The following is a 26,189-nucleotide window of genomic DNA, read 5'->3' as shown; positions in this document are numbered from 1 at the left end:
ATAGTTGTAGCCCTCTAACTGGAATCGTAGGGGTCACCAATTGTCCGCTAGCTCCATAGCTCTGCATCATGCAGGTGGAAAAGTGGGGAGTACTAAAGGGATGGTGTATAGATGTACACGTGGATATGACATTGCGCTGCAGTCCACAAGGAGCACAGAAGAGCCGGAGTACTGGTGGATCTGTAACCCACACTCAAGCTGATGGGTATTAAATGGAGCCCATTGAAAGATGCACTGACTGAGACTGACTGCAATGTGGCTCACCATTGAATCCTCTGAGATCCACATTGAGCACTCTTCAGTGTAGAAGCACCAGGTGTCTAAACCAGAGTGCAGCTTCTAAACTCACGATGCCGCATTGTATAAACCTCTGACACAGGTCTCAGAGATGCCTTGCCCAACCACCATGATCTTAGAGGCGAGGCTTCACTCACTTTGCTGCTTGCACAGAACGGACAGGCACTGTCCTGAGATGGTGCGAGACACCTTAGACCTGAGTCACATGACGGGACATTTGTGAGGAGGGAGGGTATCTTTTCCATTTGTATGACTTACATTGGATCAGATAGAAGAGACATAGACTAGATGAGAAGTTGACAGTAACGCAATATATTTACACATGTGCAAAGTATATACAGATTGTGAATGCCTGTGCCACTTTAGTGCTCTTAGTATTTCTTAATTTTCCTTACCCTACTGTTATGTCCAGGTGCATCCCCAACATCCACAGCAGAGGTGGAGGCAGCTTACAGACCGCTAAGCCCTGGATGTTCTGTGGAGGGCCAAAGCCTGGAGGGCCCAAGCCTGCTTTGGGTGTCCTGCTGTGCAGCAGGTGGACCCTCCTCGGCCTGAGGAGCTGGAGTTGATGGGTTCACAGGCAGAGAGGACTTGGAGTGGCTGGCCATCCATGGAGAGTCCTGGATGGATTGCCCAGGGGTGTCCGGCTGTTGCTCTTCCTCCTTCTGGGTGCCCAAGGACCCCCCCACTGAGGAGAAGGGGCTCCTGGAGGGAGGTAGAGGTACCCTGTCACCCCTCTCACCTAGCCACTGATGGATCCCACCTATGCCCAGCACGATGGAGAGAAGGTCCCGGCACAGATCAGGCACAATGTTCTGGACCAAAGTCTCCATGGCGGTCGCCATCCTTCCATTGTTGACCTTGGTGTGCTGGCATGTCGGCGTAATGACATCAGACTGAACCCACACAGACTCCTCAATCCTCCGTTCTAATCCAGTCACAGGCTCTGCCAACCCTGCTTGATGTGCCTGTGTCTGTCTTTGGAGCTCCAACATCTCTAAGGGCTGAGTCCACAGACTCGTCATCGGACTCGGACTCAGCAGGAGCCTGGCCTCCAGCAGTCCTCCGAGTGTCGATGAGCTTGGATGTCCCTGCCTCTGTCTGCTGTGGACCTGGTTCGGAGCTGTGCTCACCAAATGGTGACCCTGAGCCTGCTCTAAAACTGGGTCCCCTGAGGTGTGTGTCTCTGTGCTAGTGGAGGGTGTGGGTGAATGCAGTGATGGTTCTGCATTCAGTGGGTCCTCAGGATTCTCATCCGAGGTAGTCTGGGGACTGGGGCTGATGGGCTGGCTGCTGGAGGCCCTCTTCCTTTTCCTGCTGGTGCCTGTTAAAGAGAGAAGATACAATTAGTGATTGGCTGCAGAGTCACCAACATTAAAAAGCACTCACAGTTTCAACTGGTGTTCGACGAGACGTTGATGGGTCCTCACTTGCTTGGGAGATACTGATCTCGCCCTTGGCACAGGCTCGGTCCCAGTCCTCACCAGCCAGCTCTGCCACCTGCTCCTCACAGTGGGTAAGTGGCCTGAGCTCAGGCAGTACCCCCTCCTGTCTGGAATCTCTCTGTTGTTGTGGATGATCTTGACCTGCACGAAGACAGATGGACAGACTGTGAGCAGGACAAACAGCAAAGCAGATGATAAGCATGCCTGCCATGTGTGTGTGCTGAGTGGACCTATGTAAGGGCTGAAGACATGACTTGTACAGGATGTGAGAAGAGATGAAGATGTAAACGTGTGTGTGAGAGAATCAGTGGTGATGTCCCTCATGCCGGTTCAATCCCTGTGGACTGTAACCCCGATGACCTTGTGAGAGTGTGAGTGGAGAGTGAGGAGAAGGTTTACTTACCCTGGCGGAGCAGATGAGATCATTCATCCTCTTCCTGCACTGGATGGCAGATCTCCTCTGGGGCACATTAGCACTGACCAGTGCACTTTTATGGAACTCCTCAGGCAGTCAGGTATAATACCTTAATTACCTCAAATGTTCAATGATATAAATGTAAGATATTGGACAGTCATGTTTATATATCTATATGTATGAAGAAAAGTTAATTTAATCACTTTCATTGATGATATTGGTGATAAACACCACTATCGGCAATCATTCCAAGTGCAGTGAGTGCCAGACGTGCTCATCCTTTGTGCAGTGTCAGCCTCCATTTGCTGAAGCTGCTGTTATCAGTGGGTTCCTCCCTTCTGGGAGAATTTTGCCATTACCTCCTACACTCTACAATAACCTGGAATCTTGTAAAATCAGTGAGCTTCCTGAGAGCTGCTTTCTCCCACTGTGGGTATCATGACAATCACCTTTTCATCTTTTGTTCAGGTTAATGAGTGAATAAACTTAATGGGTCTGATAAAGTCACTCAGTGCCTGTGCACAATCTGCACTGAACTCGCCAGATTACTCCAGGCCAATTAATTTACATTGTTCTGTCTCATTCCATGTTGGTGCATGTCACTCAGGAAGCGCAGGGCTGCGTTACTAAGAACTATGTCTGCTGATGTGATTCCCTGGCATAGGAGAAGGTGCACAAGGCAGTGGGCAGATCCCAGGATGCTAAAGGCAGCTGGTAGTCCGTCTTAGATTGTAGGTGTGGTAATCTGATGTGTAATATACCTTTAAGAAGAATGTTTTAACGGAAGATCACACGATCTTAGTATCCAGTAGCAGAGTAGCGTGGGCTACCTCAGTAGTCTAGAATTAGAGTCTGTAATGTAGAGACAGGATTTGAGTTGTAAGCACACAAGTGTAGCTCCTGAGTTCCTTTGTAAGTAAATAGAATGTGTTCTACCTAAGAACTGTCTGTTGATCTACTCTGTCTGTGGTACCAACTCGGCCATCCCAAAACAAGCGTGCAACCCGGGTCCATTAGTTCAACCAGTGACATGGATCCAACAAACTGGCAATGAGAAAAAAGCAAGAAAAAGCGAGGAAAGAGATCAAGTGAACCAAAATTGGATTGTACCTTGCATGGTAATTGTAAATAGAATTTCCGTCCTAATCATTGAAGCAGTCCCCTTGAAGCATGCCACAGTTTGTAATAGTTGACACTTCGCATCCAACCGCGAACAACTGGACTCATTGTGCATTCTTTTTCCAAGCTGACGACATTGCAGGGGAGGAGAAGAGGCGAGCGATCCTCTTATCCACCTGTGGGAGGAAGATCTATGGATTGATTTGAAGTTTGACAGCATCCAGTGCCCCAGATTTGAAAAGTTTTGATGACTTAGTGAACCTTCTGAAGAGTCATTACCAACCAAAGCCCTTGCTAACGATGCAACAGTTCATATTGAACTCAAGAATCAGAGCCCCAGGGGAGACAGTTGTTTGTTATGTGGCAAGTCTGAAACAGTTAACAGAATATTGCGAGTTTGGTACATCTAGAAATGATATGCTTAGAGATCATTTGGTGTGCGGTATAAGATTCGATTCAAAAGAGATTACTGTCTGAAACAAATGTGGATTTTCAGAAGGCGCAGGAAATAGCGCTTGCCATGGAAAGCACAGTGAGGAACTTGAAAGCCTAACAGGGAGCGCAAAATGGCACCATCCTCCATATTGGGAGGGGAGCCCCAGCCAAGAAGGGTGTGAAAATGCACAGCTCTGATGAGGAGCGGGAAGCAGCCACTGCTTGCGGACAAATAAAAAGAAATGACTTAGCAGTGAAAACATGGAATAATGATAACAGAGATGAAAGCAGAAACCTTGTAATGAATGGAAGTTTGAAAAAATCAAATGTTTTTAATGTAATCGAAATGGGCACCTCATGAGACATTGTAAGGATAGAATCAGTCAGACTTTCAAACAAAAGAGAAAACCCCGTGAGATCTACAATGTAGAAAGTCCTGAAGTGACAGATTCAGATACTTATTCGTTGTTTAATTTGAAGGTAGGAAGAACAGAACCAACCTATGTAACAGTCAGGGTGAATGATGGGCGTATCAGAATGGAGGTGGACACAGGAGCATCCACTACGGTAATTGGTGAGCATACCTTCACACACCTGAATTATGGGGAATGTAAATTAAATTTGTAAGAAACCGATGCTAAATTGAAAACTTATACAGGAGAAGACATCAAAAACAAAGGCATAACCAGGGTTACTGTACAGGACGGAAGTCAATCAGTAAAACTACCCTTGATGGTGGCAGCAGGTGAAGGGCCAAGCCTCCTTGGGTGAAACTGAAGGAAATTAAACTGGATTGGGCTGAGACCTTCCAACTGAGAGCCATTGGGCTACCAGAGCTAGTACAAAAATACGCCTCAGTTTTCAAAGATGAACTTGGAATGATTCAAGGGCTACAAGCAAAAATTCATGTGGATCCAGATGCTACTCCCCCCGATTTATGAAGGCAAGACCAGTACCTTATGCATTGCGGGAAAAGGTAGATACCGCATTTAACTGATTAGAGAAACTGGGAGTTACACAACCTGTACAGTTCTCAGGATGGGCAGCACCAATAGTCCCCGTACTTAAGCCCGATCAAAGCGTTCTAATTTGTGGAGACTACAAATTGACAGTTAATAAAGTGACTACGTTGGACAGACACCCTAAACCAAAAATTGAAGACCTGTATGTTAAGCTAGTAGTTGGAACCACCTACACGAAGCTTGATACGAGTCATGCTCATCAACGTTCCACGGTCTCCCGGGAATTTGTCACAATTAATACACACAAAGGGTTGTTCTAATATACCCATTTGCCTTTTGGTGTCTCCTCAGCTTGCGTCATATTCCAGAAAACAATGGAAAGTTTACTGCAGGGACTGCCCCATGTTGTAGTTTATTTAGATGACGCTCTGGCGACAGGATTCACTGAAAAGGAGCATTTGGCAAACTTGGAAGAAGTTTTGAAACATTTCTGACAGGTGGGAGTGCGTTTTAAAAAGTAAAGTGCACATCCCAAGCGAACGAGGTAATCTATTTAAGTCACAGGGTACATTCACAGGGCCTCCACCCAGTTGAGGAAAAAGTGAGAGCCATTAGAGAGGCACCAGCGCCAAAGAACACCTCCGAGCTCAGATCTTTTACTATGGGCATTTACCTAATTTGCCAACAGAACTGGCACCCCTGTATTACCTACTCAAGAAAAACCAACATCGGCCTTGGCAAACACCACTGAAAGAAGCTTTCACAAAGATGAAACAACTGTTGCACTCATCCACCCTATTAGTACATTTTGACCAAAGGAAAGGGTTAGTTTTGACATGTGACACATCTCCCTATGGAGTGGGAGAACTGCTATCCCATTGAATGGACGATGGCTCAGAAAGGCCTATAGGATATGTACCAAAGAGGCTCAACACAGCGGAAAAGGTTCACTCCCAGATAGAAAAAGAAGGCCTGTCAGTCATCAGAAGGTGTCAAGAAATTTCACCAGTATGTACACGGCCATCATTTTACTATTGTTTCGGACCACAAGCCATTGCTAGGATTGTTCAGCGAGGACAAGCTTATACCGCCCATAGCCTCAGCAAGAATGCAGAGATGGGTGTTGATCCTGGCAGCTTCTGAGTATATTTTCATCCCTAGGCCTGGAAATCAGATTGCAAATGCTGATGCACTTAGTCATTTGCCTTTGAAAGAAAATGATGAGGATGTTCCAGTTCCTCAAGAACTTGTTTTGTTAGTGAACTTCTTAGATTCATCACCAGTATGTGTGAGGCAGATTAGAGATCGGACAAGTCAAGACCCAGTCTTATCCAGTGTACGAGAACAAGTTCTTCACAATTGGACACAAGAACAGGAATCTGACTAAATGAAACTGTATTTTCGCGGAAGGTATGAAATAACCAGCCAGGATGGTATTTTATTGTGGGGAGCTCGAATGATTGTTCCTCCAAAAGGACAAAAGCCATTGTTAACTGAACTACATAGTGCACATCCAGGAATATCCCAAATGAAGACCATAGCACTCAGCTCTCTCTGGTGGCCTGGGATGGCTGGAGAAATAGAGTTTAGTGCGGAGTTGTATGCGGTGTCAGCAAGTGCAAAAGTTACCTCCAACAGCTCCATTGCACCCTTGAGAGTGGCCAGAAAGGCCATGAGTGTGATTACACATTGACTATGTGGGACATTTTGTGGGAACAACGTTTCTACCTATTGTTGATGCTCATTCAAAATGGATGGACATATATGAAGTGAATTCACCAACATCTTCTGCTAGAATTGACAAGCTACATCAAAGTACCACCATCAGCAGACTACCAGAAGTGGTCGTATCAGATAACGGCACAGCATTTTACGAGTGCTGAGTTTCAACAGTTTATCAGCCTCAATGGTATCACTCGTAAAAAACCTCACCTAATCACTCTTCCTCAAATGGTCAGGCCGAGAGAGTGGTTCAAACATTCAAAGCTGGCATGAAGAAATTAACTGGAGATTCCATAGTGACCAAGCTAGCACGTTTTCTTTTCTATTATAGAACCACCCCTCACACAACAACAGGTGTCACACCTGTGGAATTGTTGATGAAACGTCGTCTCTGGATGAGATGGAGCTCAATAACAACAAATTTAGGGGGGAAAGTGGAAAGGAGTCAGGGAAGTCAGAAAACTGGACATGACTGGATTAGTCATGACAGAAAGTTTACCTTAGGAGAGACGGTATATTGAAGAATTTTGGAGAAAGACCAAAATGATTATCAGGTGAAATAAGTGCAGTGACTGGATCTCTTTCTTATCATGTGAAAGTGGAAGCCCGAGTCATACGGAGACTTGTGGATCATATAAGGAGGAGAGAAACAAAGTACCAAGAAATGATTCCTCCAGTGTTCAGGACTGCGTCAACATCTGTTGAAAGAACTCAACTGAGTACAAATGTGTCTGAAGGGTCGGCTGTACCTGCAAGAGTTGAGGGAACAGATTTGCAGGTGCCCACCAAAGAACCTGATGTTCAGACAACAGCAGAAAAGGAGGTTTCTCACAAAGCATCTGAAGCTGTAGAGCTGAGACGTTCTACACGCATAAGGAAACCCCCAGAAAGACTGAATTTGTAAATTACTTATCTGTGTAAATAATTTGATATTTTGAGAGAAATTGTAATTGTAACTGTAAAATGAATTTCTGAGTAAAGGGGAGGGATGTGGTAATCTGATGTGTAATATACATTTAAGAAGAATGTTATAATGGAAGACCACATGATCTTAGTATCCAATAGCAGAGTAGCGTGGGCTACCTCAGTAGTCGAGAATTAGAGTCTGTAATGGAGATACAGGGTTTGAGTTGTAAGCACACAAGTGTAACTGCTGAGTTCCTTTGTAAATAAATAGAAGGTGTTCTGCCTAAGAACTGTCTGCTGATCTACTCTGTCTATGTTACCAACTCGGCCATCCTGAAACAAGCATGCAATCCAGATCACTCAATCCAATCAAACTAGTGACCAGGATCCAACAGTAGTTTAATCAGGAACACTGCCTCACATTTAGCACCCGTTCCAACGGAACAACTGAATCCAGCTGCATCATGGGGAAGCTGCCATATTTACATTAAAGACAAGGAGCCGAATGAACCTTGTATGCAGCTTCTGCTCAGGCTTCAGCCCTCTCCCCAGACATGGCCTTCCCCCACCATTGTATGGTGGGGCACCTTGGGTACATTGTAGGCCTCAGGCCAACGCACCGTGTAAAATGATTGGTCTTCATTCAGCAAGTTAACCCTTGCCCTCTGATGTTAACTATTTCCATGGCGGTAATATTCTTTCTTTGTCAATCTTTTACAGAGCTTCAATCAGCTTAATTCTGGAAAATAAATTAATGAATTGTGAAGGGGAAATGCAAGTTGGTGAAACAGAAAATATGATATTCTACCTTAAAAATATAGGTCCTGAAAATTTCACAGGAATCCAGTTTCCTAATTCCGATACGGTGAGTGTGTTTGGACTTCTTGTGGTGCCAGTTGTAAGTGTGGAGAGTGTTGCTTGTGTCCCAGTGCGAGTTCTGGTGGCAGGAGGAGTATCTCTATGGTCCTGCCGTCCCCTATCACTCTCCTTAGTAATGCAGTTTCTTTTTATTATTGCTCCTAATTTGAATGTGTAATGTTCAATTGCTTTGTGCTCCAGCACCACCAGCACCTGCCCTGACCACCAACCCCACCCCCACACACACACCCCTCTTCCCATATCGTGACTAAGAAAATGAGTCACTATCCCATTCTGAGTCTCATTCAATGGCCCCATTATTTATAGGAGGAGAGGAGGGAGCTGAATTGAATTGGATGTAAAATCGAGTGGAGTGTAAAATGGTCGTTTGTTTTGTATCCATTTCACACAGGACAAGTGAGTTAAAATTACCTCAGAAGTTCTGTCCTAAAACACTTGAAAATTGAATCCCGTTTCTAGCAGAGCAGAACTTCAGTGAGTTCAAATGGCTTTGGGTGATCACAATTATATTTCTGATGATGTGACTCAGCTTCCATTTACTGCTTCCACTCTCACTTCACTGAAGGTCGTGATCATTTGTCCGGTGCCAGGCCTCTGTTCCCATCATTTTCCGGTCCCACCTGCAGTGGGACCCGTCATAGGTGGGATTGAAAATTTGGAGAGGCGGCTAAACGGCCATTGACTTTGGGAGGAAATTCCCAGTCCCACCACGGGCAGGAACGGAAAATCCCAGCCCATGTTTTGATGTGGTGGTTGCTATGAGTGTTGATCAATAACCCTCACAGCAAGTGTTCAGATTTTCCACTAAAGGTAACCACTTTTAAAGAATAAAGAAAAAGTTGCATTTATATAGCGCTTTTCACCACCACCAGATGTCACAAAGCACGTTACAGCCAGTGAAGTACTTTTTGAAATGTCGGCACTGTTGTAACGTAGGAAAGAAGGCAACCAAATTGTGCACAGCAAACTCCCACAAAAAACAATGTGATAATGACCAGATAATCTGTTTTTGTGATGTTGACTGCAGGATAACACCCCTGGTCTTTTTCAAAATAGTGCCACCCAAGCAAGCAGATGGGCCTCAGTTCAATGCCCCATCCAAAAGATAGCACCTCTGACAGTGCAGTGTTCTGTCAGTACTGCACTGAAGTGTCAGCCTTAACTTTTGTGCTCAATCCCTGGAGTGGGACTTGAACCTGGGACCTTGTGACTTTTTACACACCCAGACTCTTTGAGCTTGTTGCTCCTGAATGTAAGAAGTGAAATGTCATTGCAGATTGTTATCAAATATCCAAATAATTTATATTTTTTATTGTTAAATATAAAACCCAGGAGAATATCTCTACCTTTGACCCATCACTTGAGATCAAATTGCCGCCAAGTCTCCTGGATAACGTCAATGGCGTCAGCAGCTACTTTAATACTACCACATTTCGAACCATTTTCATTATATTCAGAAATGCAGCACTGTTCCAGGTAACATAAACACAGCTACTCTTTTCTCAGTGTGTAATGAGATGTGGGATTTTATAAAATGGTAGTAAAAGTATGTAACGATACTGAAAAAGATGTTAATAATTATTTCACTTGCTGCATGTTACTCATTGAGCACTTTAACTGATGAGATACCTTCTGTTCTTTGTGTGCATTATTTAAACAGCTGTTTAACTCTCGCTGTGCTAAACTGATGGATTGACCACAGGTTTATCTGTCTGCTAGGTTAGTACATCTTCTTGATTGATGAGGATAACATGTCCGTACGGGGGGAGAAATACACTGGCAATAATTTTCAAGACCTCTCTGGCCACAGGAGAGGTGCCAGAGGACTGGAGGACAGCCAATGTGGTACTTTTATTCGAGAAGGAAGGAAGGGATAAACAAGGGAACTATAGGTTAGTCGGTCTAACCTCAGTGGTGGGGAAACTATTGGAAGCAATTCTGAGGGGGAGAATTAATCTACACTTGGAGAGGCAGGGATTAATCAAGGACAGTCAGCATGGTTTTGTTAAGGGGAGGTCATGTCTGACCAATTTGATTAAATTTTTTGAAGAGGTGACCAGTTGTGTATATGAGGCAATGCATTTGACATAGTCTGCTTGGACTTCAGCAAGGCTTTTGATAAGGTCCTGCATGGGAGACTGATAACGAAGGTAAGAGCCCATGGGATCCAAGGCAATTTGGCAAATTGGCTGAGTGGCAGGAAGCAGAGGGTGATGGTCAAGGGGTGTTTTTGTGACTGGACGCCTCTGTCCAGTAGGGTTCCACAAGGATCAGTGTTGGGTCCCTTGCTGTTTGTGGTATATATAAATGATTTAGACTTGAATGTAGGAGGGTTGATCAGTAAGTTTGCGGATGACACGAAAATTGGCGGGGTGCTAAGTAATGAGGAGGATAGCCTTAGATTACAGGAGGATATAGACGGGCTGGTCAGATGGGCTGATCAGTGGCAAATGGAATATAATCCGGATAAGTGTGAGGTGATGCACTTGGGCAGGACAAACAAGGCACAGGAATACACGATGAATGGTAGGACTCTGGGAAGTACCGAGGATCAGAGGGACCTTGGTGTGCATTTCCACCAGTCCCTTAAGATAGTGGGACAGGTAGATAAGGTGGTTAAGAAGGCAAATGGGATACTTGCCTTTATTAGCCAAAGCATAGAATATTAGAGCGGGGAGGTTATGCTGGAACTGTATAAAACACTGGTTAGGCCACAGCTAGAGTATCGCGTGCAGCTCTGGAATCTGCATTATAGGAAGGATGTGATTGCACTAGAGAGTGCAGAGGAGATTTACCAGGATGTTGTCTGGGCTGGAGAGTTTTAGTTATGAGGAGAGATTGGATATACTGGGGTTATTTTCCTTGGAGCAGAGGAGATTGAGGGGGGACATGATTGAGGTGTGTAAAATTATGAGAGGCATAGATAGGGTAGACAGGAAGGAACTTTTCCCTTTGGTGGAGGGATCGATAACCAGGGGCCATAGATTTAAGGTAAGGGGCAGGAGGTTTAGAGGGGATGTGAGGAAGAATTTTTTCACCCAGAGGGTGGTGGGAATCTGGAACTCACTGCCTCAAAGGGTGGTAGAGGCAGAAACTTTCATAATATTTAAGAAGTATTTGGATGTGCACTTGCGATGCCAAGGCATACAAGGCTATGGGCCTAGTGCTGGAAAATGGGATTAGAATAGTTAGGTACTTGTTTGACCAGCGCAGACTCGATGGGCCGAAGGGCCTTTTTCTGTGCTGTAGATCTCTGTGACTCTATGACTGGGGAAAGAAATGGAATAAAATTACAATTTGTGTTTAAAAACTAATCATCAAACATTTTTGCTTCAGGATATTTGCAGAGGGCCAGTAATATCAGTCACTTTGTAGTGCATCCCTGCATAAAACTGGTGACTGGTATGTTGTGTGTTATAGCAAACAAGTACATCACATTTCCTGTGACTGAGGCTATTGGTGCAGTTGGTAGCATGTGGCAATTGAAGATGCATTCACTGACCTTGACCGTTCATCTGAGATCATTAAACTTCACTGTATCCAAGTCCTTGGGCCTACACTCAATCAACGAGTGACAGCGAGTGACCGGCTTAAGCTTTAGGTTTCCATCAGACAGCAGAATTCCATCAAGTCCAACAACAACAGATTGCATTTATATACCACCTTTCATGTAGAAAAATGTCCCAAGGTGTTCCACAATGGTATAATCAGCCAAAAATTATCCAGGGTGTCATTTTAGGCATCCAGTAACTCTTCATGTTTCTGCAGACAGGAGGGCTCCAAATTACAAGATGTTCTCACTCAATCAGAATCCACTTTGTGTGTGATGATCGGTGCTGGCCCACACCAGAGAGCAATGATTGAGTCCTGGTGTGAGGGCTTCAGAAAAGTATTTGGATCATTCCTGCAGACACAGAAAGGGTTAACCCACGAACAGAGGCATGGGGATCGTGATGTGCAATCAACCCACACCCATTGATTCAGGTGCAGGCAGGACACCAACTTTGTGCTGCCTGCTCATGTCCATGGTTGCTACATGTAGCCAGCGCTCCCCCTGCTGTTCATTGGCTGCATCAGCAAGGCACCCAGTACCATGAGTGTCAGGCACTATCTAAAACCAGCCTCTACCTCTCAAGGGAAGGTGCACTTTGGCTGTCGTTGGTGCTGAGATCATTCTGAATATTATGTTGTGTAAAAGTCAACAATGCCTGACCCTGGGAGAGAGCATGAATCACATTTTCAGGTGCTGCACTGGAAGTCTTGATGGAAGAGGTGAAGAGAAGGAGAGATGCCCTGTATCCTCAGGGTGACGGGAGTCCCTCCAGATACATATTCAAAAGGCAGTGGCAAGAAATACCTGTGGGAGGTCAATGCCAGGAGCATAGGCTCAAGGACTTGGATGCAGTGAAGTTTAATGATCTCATATGAGTGGTCAAGGTCAGCGAATGCATCTTCAATTGCCATATACTACCAACTCCACCAATAGCCTCAGTCACAGCTCAAACCACCAAATCTCCATCACACAACAACCAACATTGATTATCAAATAGGACTCAGACTTCATGTTCACGTGATTTACCTCACCCTAACACACTTCACACTATTGCAATCCTCACAGTTTGTACACACTGGCAGCTATTCAACCATGACAGCCACATCAACCAAACATATTAAATAAGAGTCACTAACACACTTCCTTCTTTCTTACAGGAGAAGGTGGCTCATGACGAGGAATCAGGAATTAACAGGAGGGGGAGAGGTGCGCCTGCATGTTATAACTGCCATGAAGTAGACAGCACTGGACATTCCGAAAATCGTGTTTGTCAAGGTCATGAACCTGAAGGGGCTGAAACTATTGAAGATGAGGATATCTGCATTTCTAATCCTCCTCCGATCAAACTTTCCTGTATTCCTCAATCTCTTCTGATTTACTAGATGCAGATGGTGTAAATGTGCACATTTTCCTCTCCCCTCACTACAGCCCAATACTTGTCCCTTTTTCCAATTCAGATATCCAAGAACTGCAGCCTGCCCAGAAGACAGTGAAGGTGAAGACACACCATCACTCAATTTCCCAGTCACAGCCACCAGCTCAGGTACTGGCACTGTGTGTAATTCAGAGGATGGGACAGAAGCAGAACCTGCATCTGGTCAGACGTGAGGCACAAGTGCAGCCAGGACAGGGGAAAAGGAGAGGGCAGGTGCTAGGTTGCCTGAGGGCGAGATTGCACAGCGGTCTACTGCAAATGAGGACTTTGAGGGACCAGATTACAGAAGAAGGCAGACGGATACACAGACCTAAATGCTTGATGCATTGGGAAGCCTGTCAGAAAGCCTGCAGTCGATCATGGAGGAGTTTAGCAGAAGCTTGTGACGGGACTATGCACAGACCTTGGAGCCCATCCTTTCCGATATGGAACATGTGGCCACTTTCTTCAACACACTTGTGGAGCCAACCATGATCCAAAGCCTGATGGCCAATATTTCTGCTTCCAATGCAGCTGAAGTTGTATCCACCCAACACCCGAATGCTGCTAAGGAAGCTCAGACTGCTGACATCTCAGCTCTGAATTACACTGTACAAAGGGAGTCCCAGAGATTCACAGCATCCAGCAAGCCGTCCTCGAACAGATTACTGCTTTACTAAGGCACCGTCCTGGGAGAATGGCAGTGACTCAATAGCGCATGAACCTGCTGCCTCTCTCAGGATGATATTTTTTGCGCTCCCATGCCTACCACTCCGCCAGTGTCTTTGTTGTTGCCTGTCAGCCAGCCAGCCCAGACTGCTGCTGCCCATGCTGAGGTGGTGCAGCCTGAAACCAAACCTTCTAGAGCCAGAGCTGCTCGAGGCCCTCCATGGTCATCTGCAGTGTCCACAGTGAAAATCAGCAGTTTTCAATCAGCCATGTTGCAGCCACTGGAGGAGCATTGAGCAGGAGCACTGGGACAGGCAAAGATACACAGAAAACAGGCACTAAAGGACTGTTCATGGGTGATCAATTTAGCTTTGTGTGCACTATGATGTGATTTCATTCATAAATTTGGCTCGGTTTGTGTATTTGTGTCGGTTTTTATTTTTGCATTGTGGGAAAATGGACAATATGATGGTCAATGGTAGAGGAAAGATAAGGAATCTGGGACTGATGGTGAATGGGGAATTGGGGTTGAGGCTAATGGTATTAATTGTGAATTATTTGTTCACATCCAGCCTGGACAGAAAGGAGCTGCCTAGGTTACAGCCTCCTGTCTTGTTCTTCCTCTTCCTCCTTCTCCTTCTCATATTCTTGTTCCTCAGCTTCTTGCCTGATAGGTGGTGTCAAGGTCTTTATGATGATGAGGTTGTACAACATTCAACGATAAACCTTGAGACCCGCTCAGCTGAGTACTGCTGGGCTCCTCCAGAACAGTCCAGATAGTGGAAGCATTGCTTCAGGACAGCAATAGTCTGCTCTGTAAGAGTGACAGCATGACTCTCATTATATGCCTGCTGTTGCACATGTGCAGGAATTCCAGACTGGAGGAATGAGCAATATCGCGAGTCGATAAGCCTTATTGCTCTGTAGCCTGCCTGTGTTTTGCCAGGGTGGTTGAAAAGACAGTTGGCCCAGAGGATTGCCGCAGAATGAACGCATCGTGATTGCTGGCAGGAAAATGGGGCATTCACTTGAAAATTACGCCACCTGTGGTCACACATCAGACCCACAATGAGGGAGTGGAATCAGTTTCAGTTCAGGTAAATGGCTGAATTTACATGAAGCATATGCAAAGCAACATGTGTGCATTCAGTTGTGCCCTGCAATATGCGGAAGCCTGCAATCCATGCAAACCCTTCAGCTCATTCTACAAGAGGGGCTGGGATGAAGCAGTCTCTCTGCATAGACAGAGAGCCTCAGTGATCTCCCTCATGCAGTGATGTACTGCAAGATGTTGCTTATACCTTCAGCAGCATGAAAGAAGCAAGATGTATAAAAGTTCAGGGACATGGTCACCTGGATGGCCACTGGCAATGCCGTCCCTGCCCTGCTCTGAGGTTTGGGTTGTGACTGCAGCGGTTGACAGATTTCAGTCACGACCTCTCTAGTGAAGTACAGATGTCCAAAGCATTGGTCATCGCTGAAGTTCAGGTAAGAATTGCTCCTTAAACCCTTTGCAAATATGGCCTCCTTCTGAAAGCCCTTTTCTCCTCCCCCTCTTCTCATAGTTTGTCCTGCTCTGTGTGGCCTCTATTTATTCTCCCACTCAATCTTAATGTCAAGATGAAGCCTTACTAAGCCGCTCATGTCTGGATGCAACTGATTAATGTACAAGTCTTTAATCACCAAAAAACAATCAGCACCAGCCAGACCATTCCCTGTAACCTATTAAATCTGTATGGAAATGGACAACAGGTATGGAAATGCATCCAAAATGTATAAAATTGCAGCAGCAGTCAGAAGAAATAATCCAACAACTAACCTGGAAGTAATCCATGCTCTCTTTAAGCTATGTAGATGGGGGTCCTTCATGTGTTTTAAATTGTGTTCAGTGTGAGACATGGTGTAGGCTGGAGGGTGTAGCTCCAAAATGGCAGTGCTTGTGTCAAATCAGTGCTACACACCGACCGACATCATGATTTGCATGCTCTGTGTGTTGCTTGCAATCGTTAGGTACACACACACACATGCACACACACACTTTTACGAAGATGGTGACTATGCTCTTCCTGGTGGAAGTGAGCATGTACATCACAGACATGTTTTCATAGTTTAAGAGGCCTCCTATCACCCAAACAATGGGAGCTGCAGAGCCCAATTTCGATCGAAGAAAGAGGAAATATTTTACGCCTGTACCTTCAGGCCAACTCATTGAACAACAGCCTTTGTCAAACATTTGGAACGAAATTGCTGACGTGTGAATATTTGTGAATCAGTAAATTGTAAGAAGTGTAAAGGAAAGAGGAGTATTGTACCTACTCTGAGCTGGGTCTATATGTCCTGTTTGTTCATCTCCAGCCTCTTCCCCTCAGTCCCAGCCCTTAACATTGCAGTCTGCACTCCACAAACAGAATCCAAGGATTCAGCATTTCTGTCCCTGCCTCCCCTCCAGCATCAGGTATCTGTCTCCCAATCAATGCTGCATGTCCCACAATATCCCGACTGTGCTTTGAATATCTGACTGAAGCTGCCTGGAGTCTGTCTATTCTCAGAGGTTGGGCTTTCTTGGCTGCTGTCCTTTGCTCTTCAATGGAAACTATGGTAAAATCTGTATTTGTACCTTTACAGGATAAAAATCAGAGCATTATTTTAAATAATGTAGTTGGAATTCGAGTGGGGAATATAAACAGTGATAATCTGACAGACCCTGTTCTGATTGTGTTTAGCAAACTATCATCGGTAAGGACATTTTTTTAACTTTTCACTATTCAATCTGTTAAAAGGAACTATTTGTGTTAAGGGCAGTAAAGAATTATTGTTAATCTTTTTCATTTTAGAAAACATTCATTCCAAAATGCGTCTTCTGGGAATTAGAACAAAATGGTAATAAAGGGAGTCACTTCTATCAAATATTTCAATCGTGTTGCAACCGAGGAGCAATTTCTCACTTAGTAACTTTCCACTGCAGGACACACAACTACCGGTCACTGGAATGATTCTGGGTGTACAACAGAAAATACAGACAATCAAACCATCTGCCGATGCAATCACCTGACTTTCTTTGCTGTCTTGCTGGTAGGTACAATGTAATGTGTCTTTTATCCCATTCCAGTTTGACTGTGAACAGCAAAACCTACCAGCAATAATCCTTCATTATACATAAAGATACAAAAAGGGATAAGAAAGACCAGCTGGTATATTAAGATGGTCCAATCCCAACATGGAACGAGCTGCTCACAGCATTAAACCCATTCCCCCACTCACTATCCCCCAGAGCTGCACAATCCCCTCAGGGAGGCACAAAAAAAGGTCAAATCCTAATTTAGGGAGGAAATAAAACTTTGGGAAATTTCTCCCTGACCCCCACAGACTAAAAGCAAGTTCCATGAGACAATGACAACTGGTGGCACAATCTCATTTCATCCACTCACCTTGGATAACTGGAGATGTTTTCCACTCACAGAATCCAGCTCCCTTTGGAATGTTTGTAGCAAACCTCACACTCACCACATGTGTTGGTGATTTATTCCAGAGATTGACAGCTCTTGTGAAGAGAATTGTTTCCAAGTATCTAACCTAAATCTCTGCCTTTATAACTTGTACAGAAGTACCTCCTCCTACCCATCACCTCCACTCCCGTCTTCCCCTGCCTATCCCTTCATGATTGTGAACATAGTGGCTGAGAGTTTCAGCAAATCTGCTCCTACTTTGCTGCTTTAACTTTCCCAGAAATGCAGTGCAGACCCCATTTATGTGCAGAATGGGGTTTCCTCCCCAACTCCATTAAAGTTATAGCGACAGAGTGGGAACAGCACTGAGCAAATTCCCAGCCCTCTTCCTGTCCCCTCAAAGTCTACACTTTTGCAAAGTAAAAAGGCACAGCTTGCTCATTTTGCTCTGCTATCTTGGAGGCCCCAGACTAGGTATCAATCAAGTAGCTCTCCTCTGGAGCTCTTCCAGGGACTCGTTTTCCCTTACTATCTGAGGGAGCCAAACCTAACACAATAATCTAGATGTGGCCTTGTACAAGGCCTTGTACAAAGCATGCACAGCTCTTCTGGTTTTACATCTAATTGTTACAGTCATAAGCCCTGATATCTCATCTGCTTTTGCAACAGGCTTGTGGCATCATGGGCCTTCATTCCCATTTATCCTTGTAACTGGTTAACTAATGTTCTTTCGGGAACTCAGGAAACTTGCCTTCCTTACCTGCTGTGTACTTTATGTGACTCCAATCACACACCAATGTGGTTGTCTCTTAACTGAAGTGCCTCAGTGAGGCTCTCAGTTGTACGGGGCAATGAAGGATGGGCAATAAATGTTGGATTTGCCCAGCAGCCCCAGAATGAATTTTAAAATTAAAAAGCTGTACAATCGAATAGTAAACAGTGGCTTTCCCCCCACAACTCTCCAGGTGCTAAGTGTCTGATCTCAGACATGCTCTTCTGGGGATTGTGAGAAGGCCAAGCACTTCCGAGCAGGAGAGAGAATCGTCCAGAGTGTGGATGTCATATTTAGTCCAGCTTCAGATAGACCTGGCCTTAGGCAAGTATTCCTGTGGCCTCTCATCAGAGGAAGAGTCGATATCACAAGGGCAGCCAAGCAAGGGGTTTGGGAAAAAATACATGGAAAGAAGAGAGTGTAACTTGTTTAGAAGAAAAATTACCAAGTCATCATAATAATGCTTCTCCTTTTCTTTTCTAAAGCAACCCACTGGGAGCCAATCCTTGGATGAGAAGATATTGAAATCACTAACATATATCACACAGATTGGTTGTGGTGTTTCTGCCATTTTCACAGCAATTACTTTAATCATCCATTTTATTCTCAGGTATGAGTATCTGGCATCAGTGCTATCATTTCTAAATGAACTGGCTGTGCAATTGACATACATAACAAATTACTCCTTGAGAATAGAGCTCACATGTAATTTACAACAGCAGGTTTATTAAACAAAACTTACTTCTGTTTGTAAATATATTAATTCTGAGAATACAGTAGTCAAGAAGTGAGTTGACTTGCTTTTGATATTGTAATGTTGTCTGTTTTGTTAAGAGGATGTCCTGAAGCTCTGTGGGTAGTGTCCCTACCTTTGAACCAGAAGCTCTGGGTTCAAAGCCCACCCCAGGACTTGATGGCCAAGGAAGATGTGTTCATGACATGGCCAAACATGCCTTTGGTAGGGTGTAAGAGTGGGACAATCTCCTGGTGTGTGATGCAGAGTGGTGTCCCTCAAGCTATAGCCTCTGTCTTCAGTTTCTGTTACTAGGTGCTTCAGGCTAGTGACCTGTTCCAGGAAATGTGAGCAGTGGAATGGACATAAGTGTGTGTTTTGTCTGCTTCATGCATCCCTAGGTGTGGGAAGACTTCTAAATCGAAGTCGATCAGTTTGCATAATTTCTCTCAAAAGCTGCTTCTTTTCTTATTCAGAAGAAAACAAAAGGAATTTTCCATCCAGGTCCACATGAATCTCAGTGCTGCCTTGTTTCTTCTCAATGTGACCTTCTTAACAAACACATGGCTCAGTTCCAGTTGCACAGACAGTCTCTGTAAAGCCATGGCTGTCTTGCTGCATTACTCACTGCTTTGCAGCTTTACATGGATGGGAATCGAAGCGTTTCACCTGTACATCATGCTGATCAAAGTGTTCAACACCTACATTAAGTGCTACATGCTGAAACTCCGCCTTGTTGGTTGGGGTGAGTGTAAAGTGTTCTATTGCTGAGTTAGTTGTATGTGCATCTGATCCTCATTATATCATATGGCCACAATTATTATTGCATTACTACAAGAAAAAGGACAAACATTTAAAAGAGTTATTCTTTGGCGGCTTTGGATGTCCCCTGTCCCCTGTGAAATTTCAGGCCAAAAATATTTAATCATCAAACTTGGCTATAAATCAGGAACCAGAGTTGTTAGTGAATTGGATTCAAGCCCAGATGAATGAGAATGAAAGTTTTTTTGCGAGTCCAGGTTTATTTCCAGGTGCTCATGAATACAGTATGAAATTTCCCTGCAATTCAACCCTGAATGGCAACCTGATCAAAGAGGCCATAGGATGATTGGTTTGAAGAATAGAAATAGCTCAGAGACACTTTTCTGAGAGGAGGGTTAATGGTATAATAGATGGAGTGCTTTCCTTGCTTAATTAGGGAGATTTTTCTAGCAATAAAAGGTGTTTCTGGTTGAAAGTTGGGTGTTAGGCCTCGATGTCCAGTGCTGAAAGGTCAAGGGAGAGGTTCTCCTAGGATCATTGTTAAGAGACATGTGAAGATTCTCAGAGCATGGCCAAGAACAGGCCCACAGGCAGCCCAACACTTTAACCAAAAGAGCAAGTTTCTTTCAGAGAGCTAGGGAGTTGCCGCCTTCTTGCTGCGGCATCAGGGCTGCAAGGACCCCAGCAGCAAGTTTCAGCCCCCAGTCTGTCATGAATCCTCAGTAGGAGACCAGGCAGCTCTCCTCTGCATGTGTTCATATTACCCAGAAGGCAGAAATACAGTCAGAGTCAGGGGTCATCTCCATGGTAGGCAGAGGTCCTGCCCTGCAGAATATGATCCCACCACCCCCACACCAAAAAAATTTGAAGTCTGTGTCCTACTGTCAGTGACCTTTCTGCTTGTCTGACACTCCACACAATGGAATACAGGGGGAGTGAACTGGTGTACACCAGCTGCACAGTCGATGCTCGGGGTGAGTCGGCAGCCTGTTATACACTGTGCCAGATTATACTTTCTGTTGATTTGAAAAGTATTGCCAAGGCTTTTCATTTCAAACCAAGCAAAACAGCAGTGAGACAAGGAGACAATTCTCCAAAAGGAGTTTGAGCAATTTTTCTGTAAACCTCAGTGGAATAAGATTGGACACAGTGAAACATCAATTGTCAATTCACTGTGACCCCATTTTGTGCCCCTGGCACTCAGCAATTTCACCTCCAATAACTTTGTAACCATGCTCATATGTATTCCCAGGCATTCCCGCTGGTGTACTTTTAATCATTGTTGGAGTGAGCACAGACAATTATGGCTGGCATTCGATTCCTGTCAATGGCAATTACAACTCTACGGACATGTAAGTTTTAGTTTATCGGTTGCAGAATATAAGGCACAACTTAACTAAGCAATCAACCATAGTAAATGGACGAGATGTGATTAAATTGTAGCTTTACTTTAATGATGTGGTCAGTTGTTAATGGTAAATGGTGATAAGCCTCAATACAATATAAATTAGTTGAAAGCGATCTCTAGCCTAAAAATTACTTTTGGTAATTACAGCAACAAAGGTTTAATGCATTGATACATCATTACTCTGTTTTCTATCTTAACCAAGACATTCGTCTGTTTAATATAAATGAATCATTTCCCGTTGTAAAATAGCAAGCAGAACAATGTCATATTCACGCATTGAACATCCATCCAGTCATATCCAACTGTAATTTCTTGGCTTCTTTACAGAAGGGAACGGTTGAACTCATGTTGGAAACATGCTGTATCCACATCTAAGTGCAGCTTTTCCTCTAATTGTTAATCCTTAACACACTGGGACTCTTTTCTATGTCTTGTGTAGGCAGATATTACTTTGAGAATATTGCTGACTTTGTGAACACACTCATGATAAATTCATAGCTACTATTTAACTAAATTAATTATCAACATCCTGGGGGTTACCATTGACCAGAAATGGAACTAGATCAGCCGTATAAGACAGTGTGGCACAAGAGGAGTTCAGAGGCTGGGAATTCTATGGCAACTACCTCACCTCCTGACTTCCAAAGCCTGTCAACCATCTACAAGGCTCCAGTTGGGAGTGTGATGGATGAGAACAACTCCAACAACACTCAAGACTCTTAACATCATCCAGGACAAAGCAGCCCACTTGATTGGCACCCCAACCGCCACCTTAAATATTCACTCCCTCCACCACTGACGCACAGTTACAACAGTGTGTACCATCTGCAACATGCACTGCAGAAACTCACCAAGGCCCCTTCAACAGCTCCTTCCAAACCCACATCTCTACCACCTAGAAGGTCAAGGGCAGCAGATACAGGGGAACACCACCTGCAAGTTCCCCTCCAAGCCACACACCATCCTGACCTGACACAATATCACCTTTCCTTCACTGTTGCTGCTTCAAAATCCAGGAGCTCTCTTCCTAACATCTCTGTGGGTATTCCTACAATGCATGGATTGCAGTGGTTCAAGAATGCAGCTCATCACACCTTTCTCAAGGGCAATTAGGGATGGGAAATAAATGCTGGCCTAGCCAGCAAAGTCCAAAATTATTAAACCCCTTCAAATTTTTTAATTAGTCAATGACTTTGTCAAACCTGCTGACAAGGGTGGTGCTGTTGTTGTCTGGCATACTGACCTCTATCTCACAGAGGCTGAGCGCCAACTCTCAGACGATTCTTCCTACCTCCCCCTGGACCATGGCCCCACCACCAAACATCAAGCCATTGTTTCCAGGACAGTCACTGACCTCATCTCGTCTGGAGATCTTCTCCACAGCTTCCCATCTCATAGTCTCCCAACCCCACACAGCCCGCTTCTACCTCCTTCCCAAAATCCACAAACAGGACTGTCCCGGTAGACTCATCGTGTCAGCCTGTTCTTGCCCCAGAGAATTCATTTCTTCCTATTTTGACTCCATTCTCTCTCCCCTTGTCCAGCCTCTTCCCACCTACATTTGTGATTCCCTCTGATGCCCTACACCATCTCAACAATTTCCAGTTTCTTGGCCCTAACCGCCTTCTCTTCACCAAGGACATCCAATTCCTCCACACCTCCATCCCCCACCCAGATGGTCTGAGGGCTCTCCTCTTCTTCCTTGAACAGAGGCCTGAACAATCCCCATCCACCACTACTCTCCTCTGCATGGCTGAACTTGTTCTCTCACTGAACAACTTCTCCCTTAACTGGTTTCACTTCCTCCAAATAAAAGGTGTGGCTATGGGCACCCGCATGGGCCCCAGTTATTCCTGTCTTTTTGTGGGGTATGTGGAACATTCCTTGTTCCAGTCCTACTCAGGCCCCCTCCCACAACTCTTTTCTCAGTACATCAATGACTGTATCAGTGCCATTTCATGCTCTCATCTGGACCTGGAAAAATTTATCGATTTTGTTTCCAATTTCCACCCCTCTCTCACCTTCACATGGTCCATCTCCAAAACTTCCCTTCCCTTCCTTGTCCTCTCTGCCTCTATTTCTGGTGATAGACTGTCTACCAATATTCGTTGCAAGCCCACTAGCTCCCACAGCTACCTCGACTACAGCTTCTCACACCCTACTTCCTGTGAGGACTGCATCCCATTCTCCCAGTTCCTCTGCCTCTGTTTCATCTGTTCCAATGATGCCACCTTCCAAAATGGCCCTTCTGACATGTCTTTCTTTTTTTTACTTAACTGAGGGTTCCCCCCACTGTGGTTGACAGGGCCCTCCACTGTGTCCAACCTATCTCCCGTGCCTCTGCCCTCACTCCTGTGCTTCCTTCCCAGAACCATGATAGGTGCCCCATGTCTTCAATTTTCACTCCAGCAGCCTCCGCATTCAAAGGATCATCCTCCGCCATTTCCATTAACGCCAGCATGATATATCACCGACACATCTTCCCCTCACCCACCTACTCCCTCCATCAGCACTCTGTAGGGACTATTCCCTCTGTGACACCTGGTCCACTCCTCCATCATCCCCCAACTCCTCATCTCCATTCCCAAACCTTCCCATGCAATTGCAGGTGCATCACCTGCCCCTTTACCTCTTCCGTCCTCATCGTCCAAGGCCCCAAACACTCACAAGTGATGCAGCACCTCACTTGCACCTCCTTCAATTTGGTCTACTGTTTTCTCTGCTCCCAGTGCGGTCTCCCCTACACTGGGGAGACTATATGCAGACTGGGCGACCGCTTTGCGGAACACCTTCGCCCAGTCTGCAAGCATGACCCAGACAACCCTGTCGCTTGCCATTTTAACACACCATCCTGCTCTCATACCCACATGTCCATCCTTGGCCTGCTGCAATGTTCCAGTGAAGCCCAAAGCGAACTGGAGGAACAGCACCTCATCTTCCGATTAGGCACTTTACAGCTTTCCGGACTTAACATTGAGTTCAACAACTTCAGACCGTGAACTCCCTCCTCCATCCTCACCCATTTTTTAATCCGGTTTTAAAATTTTTATTCATTTATTCATATTTTTATTTTATTTTCATTTTTAAGTGTATTTTTTATCCTTGTCCCCTAACACCCACCCCTCTCCCCTTCTTACCACACAGGGACATCTGTCACTTGTTTCTATGCTGTCCTTTCACAGACTGCTGACCCTTGTTCTGCTATTAACACATTCAGCTGTCTTACCTTTGTGCCACTATCAGCACCTTCTTTAGTCTTTAACACTATTATTAACACTCCCTTTGTCTTGTGTCCAAGACACCTTTGTCAATCTCTCCTGAGCTCCCACCTATCACTGACCTTCTATTTCACTCCACCTGCTCCACCCCCTCTTTAACAGTATAATATCCATTACATTTCTACTTCTCTTTAGCTCTGAAGGAGTCATACAGGCTTGAAACGTTAACTCTGTTTCTCTCTCCACAGGTGCTGAGAGACCTGCTGAGTTTTTCCAGCAGTTTCTGTTTTTATTTCAGACTTTGTTAAAAGAGTGTAAATAGAAATTTTACATGAGCACGTTAACCACTAGCAGTTCAAATTGCAGGCAAAGGGATACGATGAGTGCTCAAAAGTAGTTTCTCCGTGTAGGGAGCATTAATTGAAATGTGCACTTCTCACTTTTGATGAAAATCAAACCATTGCCTCTTTCTGCATAAATTCTTCTTGTGGTATTTTTATGGATATTAATTAAACTACTTGCTTGTCCTCTCAACAGGTGTTGGATAACAAACAAGACTGTGCATTATATTACAAATATTGTCTATTTCGTACTTATATTCCTGGGCAATACAACCATGCTGATAATTCTTTGTGTAAAGGTGATCAGATTGAAAGGAGGTAATAAGAAGAGTATATTCACCATACTGGGCCTGACTTGTCTACTGGGCACAACCTACGGCATAGCTTTTTTCTCATATGGACCTCAGAGTGTACCTGCACTGTACCTGTTCTGCATCCTCAACCCTCTGCAAGGTCAGTCAGAGTACCACTGGCATTATTTATGAGAAATGGCAAAACCTGGGCCAGTCTGATATATTTCATGTTGGACAATTAGAGAGTGGGATTGGGGAACATGAGAGAGAAAATCATCAGGCCACCCCTCTTGGGATGGAGAATAATAAATCATAAAACTATGGAATACTAAGATTAATCTAATGTAAATCCATTAATGGAACCTATCCATTGCTGTAGATCACTAAATTAACATTGGCCATCTTAAAATTAATTACAAAGCTTTGTAATTATTAATGACCAGAAATACATTTACAAAAACTAATATGATTTAGATAAACACTGAAACAAGTTCCTTAAATAGATTGTTTTTGCTTTCAGGATTTTTCATATTCCTCTGGTACTGCATGTTAACACGATCATCCAACAACACAGCCAGCAAGACATCAAAAACAAACAGATCTACAATTTACTAGTGAGGACAACTGAAATGTCTACACATCTATTTTTGAAGAACAATATTAAATTTTCATCTTTACTTTCCTAGCACAGAGCTTCACACATAAGCACCACATAGAGGGGATTCAGGGAGTGCCCCATAACTTTCCATCATGAATAGAAAAGGATGTGGGTTGTGTACTGGCAACCCTGATTTATGCACCTGACACATGAAGCTCTGAACTGGGGGTGCTAAAGACAGAGAGTCACCCATTCCATGTATACAAATATGCTAGCAAATGATTCCAAATTATATTACAAGATATTTAAGATGTGAGTGGGAGAGGAGCTGTCAGGTATTATGCAAGAATGCTAGTGCCATAGCCATATGCTGATAGAGTTAGATGAAAAGGAGATGGGAAAGAAGCTCATGTGGACCATAAGCAGTGATTTTGCCCAAGAATAAAAATAGCTGGAAAAACTCAGCAGGTCTGACAGCATCTGCGGAGAGGAACACAGTTAATGTTTCGAATCCGTGTGACTCTTCATCAGAACTGAGGAAATATAGAAATGAGGTGAAATGAAAGCCGGATGAGGGGGGTGGGACAGGTAGAGCTGGATAGAGGGCCAGTCATAGGTGGAGGCAAAGAAGAGATTGCCAAAGATGTCATAGACAAAATGACAAAGGGGTGTTGATGGTGGTGATATTAGCTAAGGAATGTGCTAATGGTGACATTAAGGGTAGAAAGCAGGACGAACATGGTACAGATAGCCCTAGTGGGGGTGGGGTGGGGGGAAGGGATCGAAATAGGCTAAAAGGTGG

General features: G+C 44.5%; 1 protein-coding gene across 1 annotated transcript in view; it reads left to right on the top strand.

The window, feature by feature from the left end:
* LOC144682297 (adhesion G protein-coupled receptor G3-like) overlaps window positions 1-25,810 on the top strand; it is an 87,127-nt gene extending 61,317 nt beyond the window's left edge. Inside the window, exons 10-19 of the mRNA XM_078544771.1 lie at window positions 8,022-8,166; window positions 9,513-9,656; window positions 16,442-16,552; window positions 16,651-16,696; window positions 16,782-16,888; window positions 18,520-18,644; window positions 19,244-19,512; window positions 20,782-20,881; window positions 24,693-24,949; window positions 25,310-25,810. Of these exons, the coding sequence (XP_078400897.1) occupies window positions 8,022-8,166; window positions 9,513-9,656; window positions 16,442-16,552; window positions 16,651-16,696; window positions 16,782-16,888; window positions 18,520-18,644; window positions 19,244-19,512; window positions 20,782-20,881; window positions 24,693-24,949; window positions 25,310-25,404 (1,399 nt within the window). The 3' untranslated portion in view covers window positions 25,405-25,810. The remainder of the gene's footprint in view (window positions 1-8,021; window positions 8,167-9,512; window positions 9,657-16,441; window positions 16,553-16,650; window positions 16,697-16,781; window positions 16,889-18,519; window positions 18,645-19,243; window positions 19,513-20,781; window positions 20,882-24,692; window positions 24,950-25,309) is intronic.
* The last annotated feature ends 379 nt before the right edge of the window (window positions 25,811-26,189 follow it).

The sequence above is a fragment of the Cetorhinus maximus genome, chromosome 6, assembly GCF_964194155.1.
Source record: "Cetorhinus maximus chromosome 6, sCetMax3.hap1.1, whole genome shotgun sequence".
Taxonomy (NCBI): Eukaryota; Metazoa; Chordata; class Chondrichthyes; order Lamniformes; family Cetorhinidae; genus Cetorhinus; species Cetorhinus maximus.
Note: the sequence above shows the minus strand (reverse complement) of the source record. Positions and strands in the feature narration are given on the sequence as shown.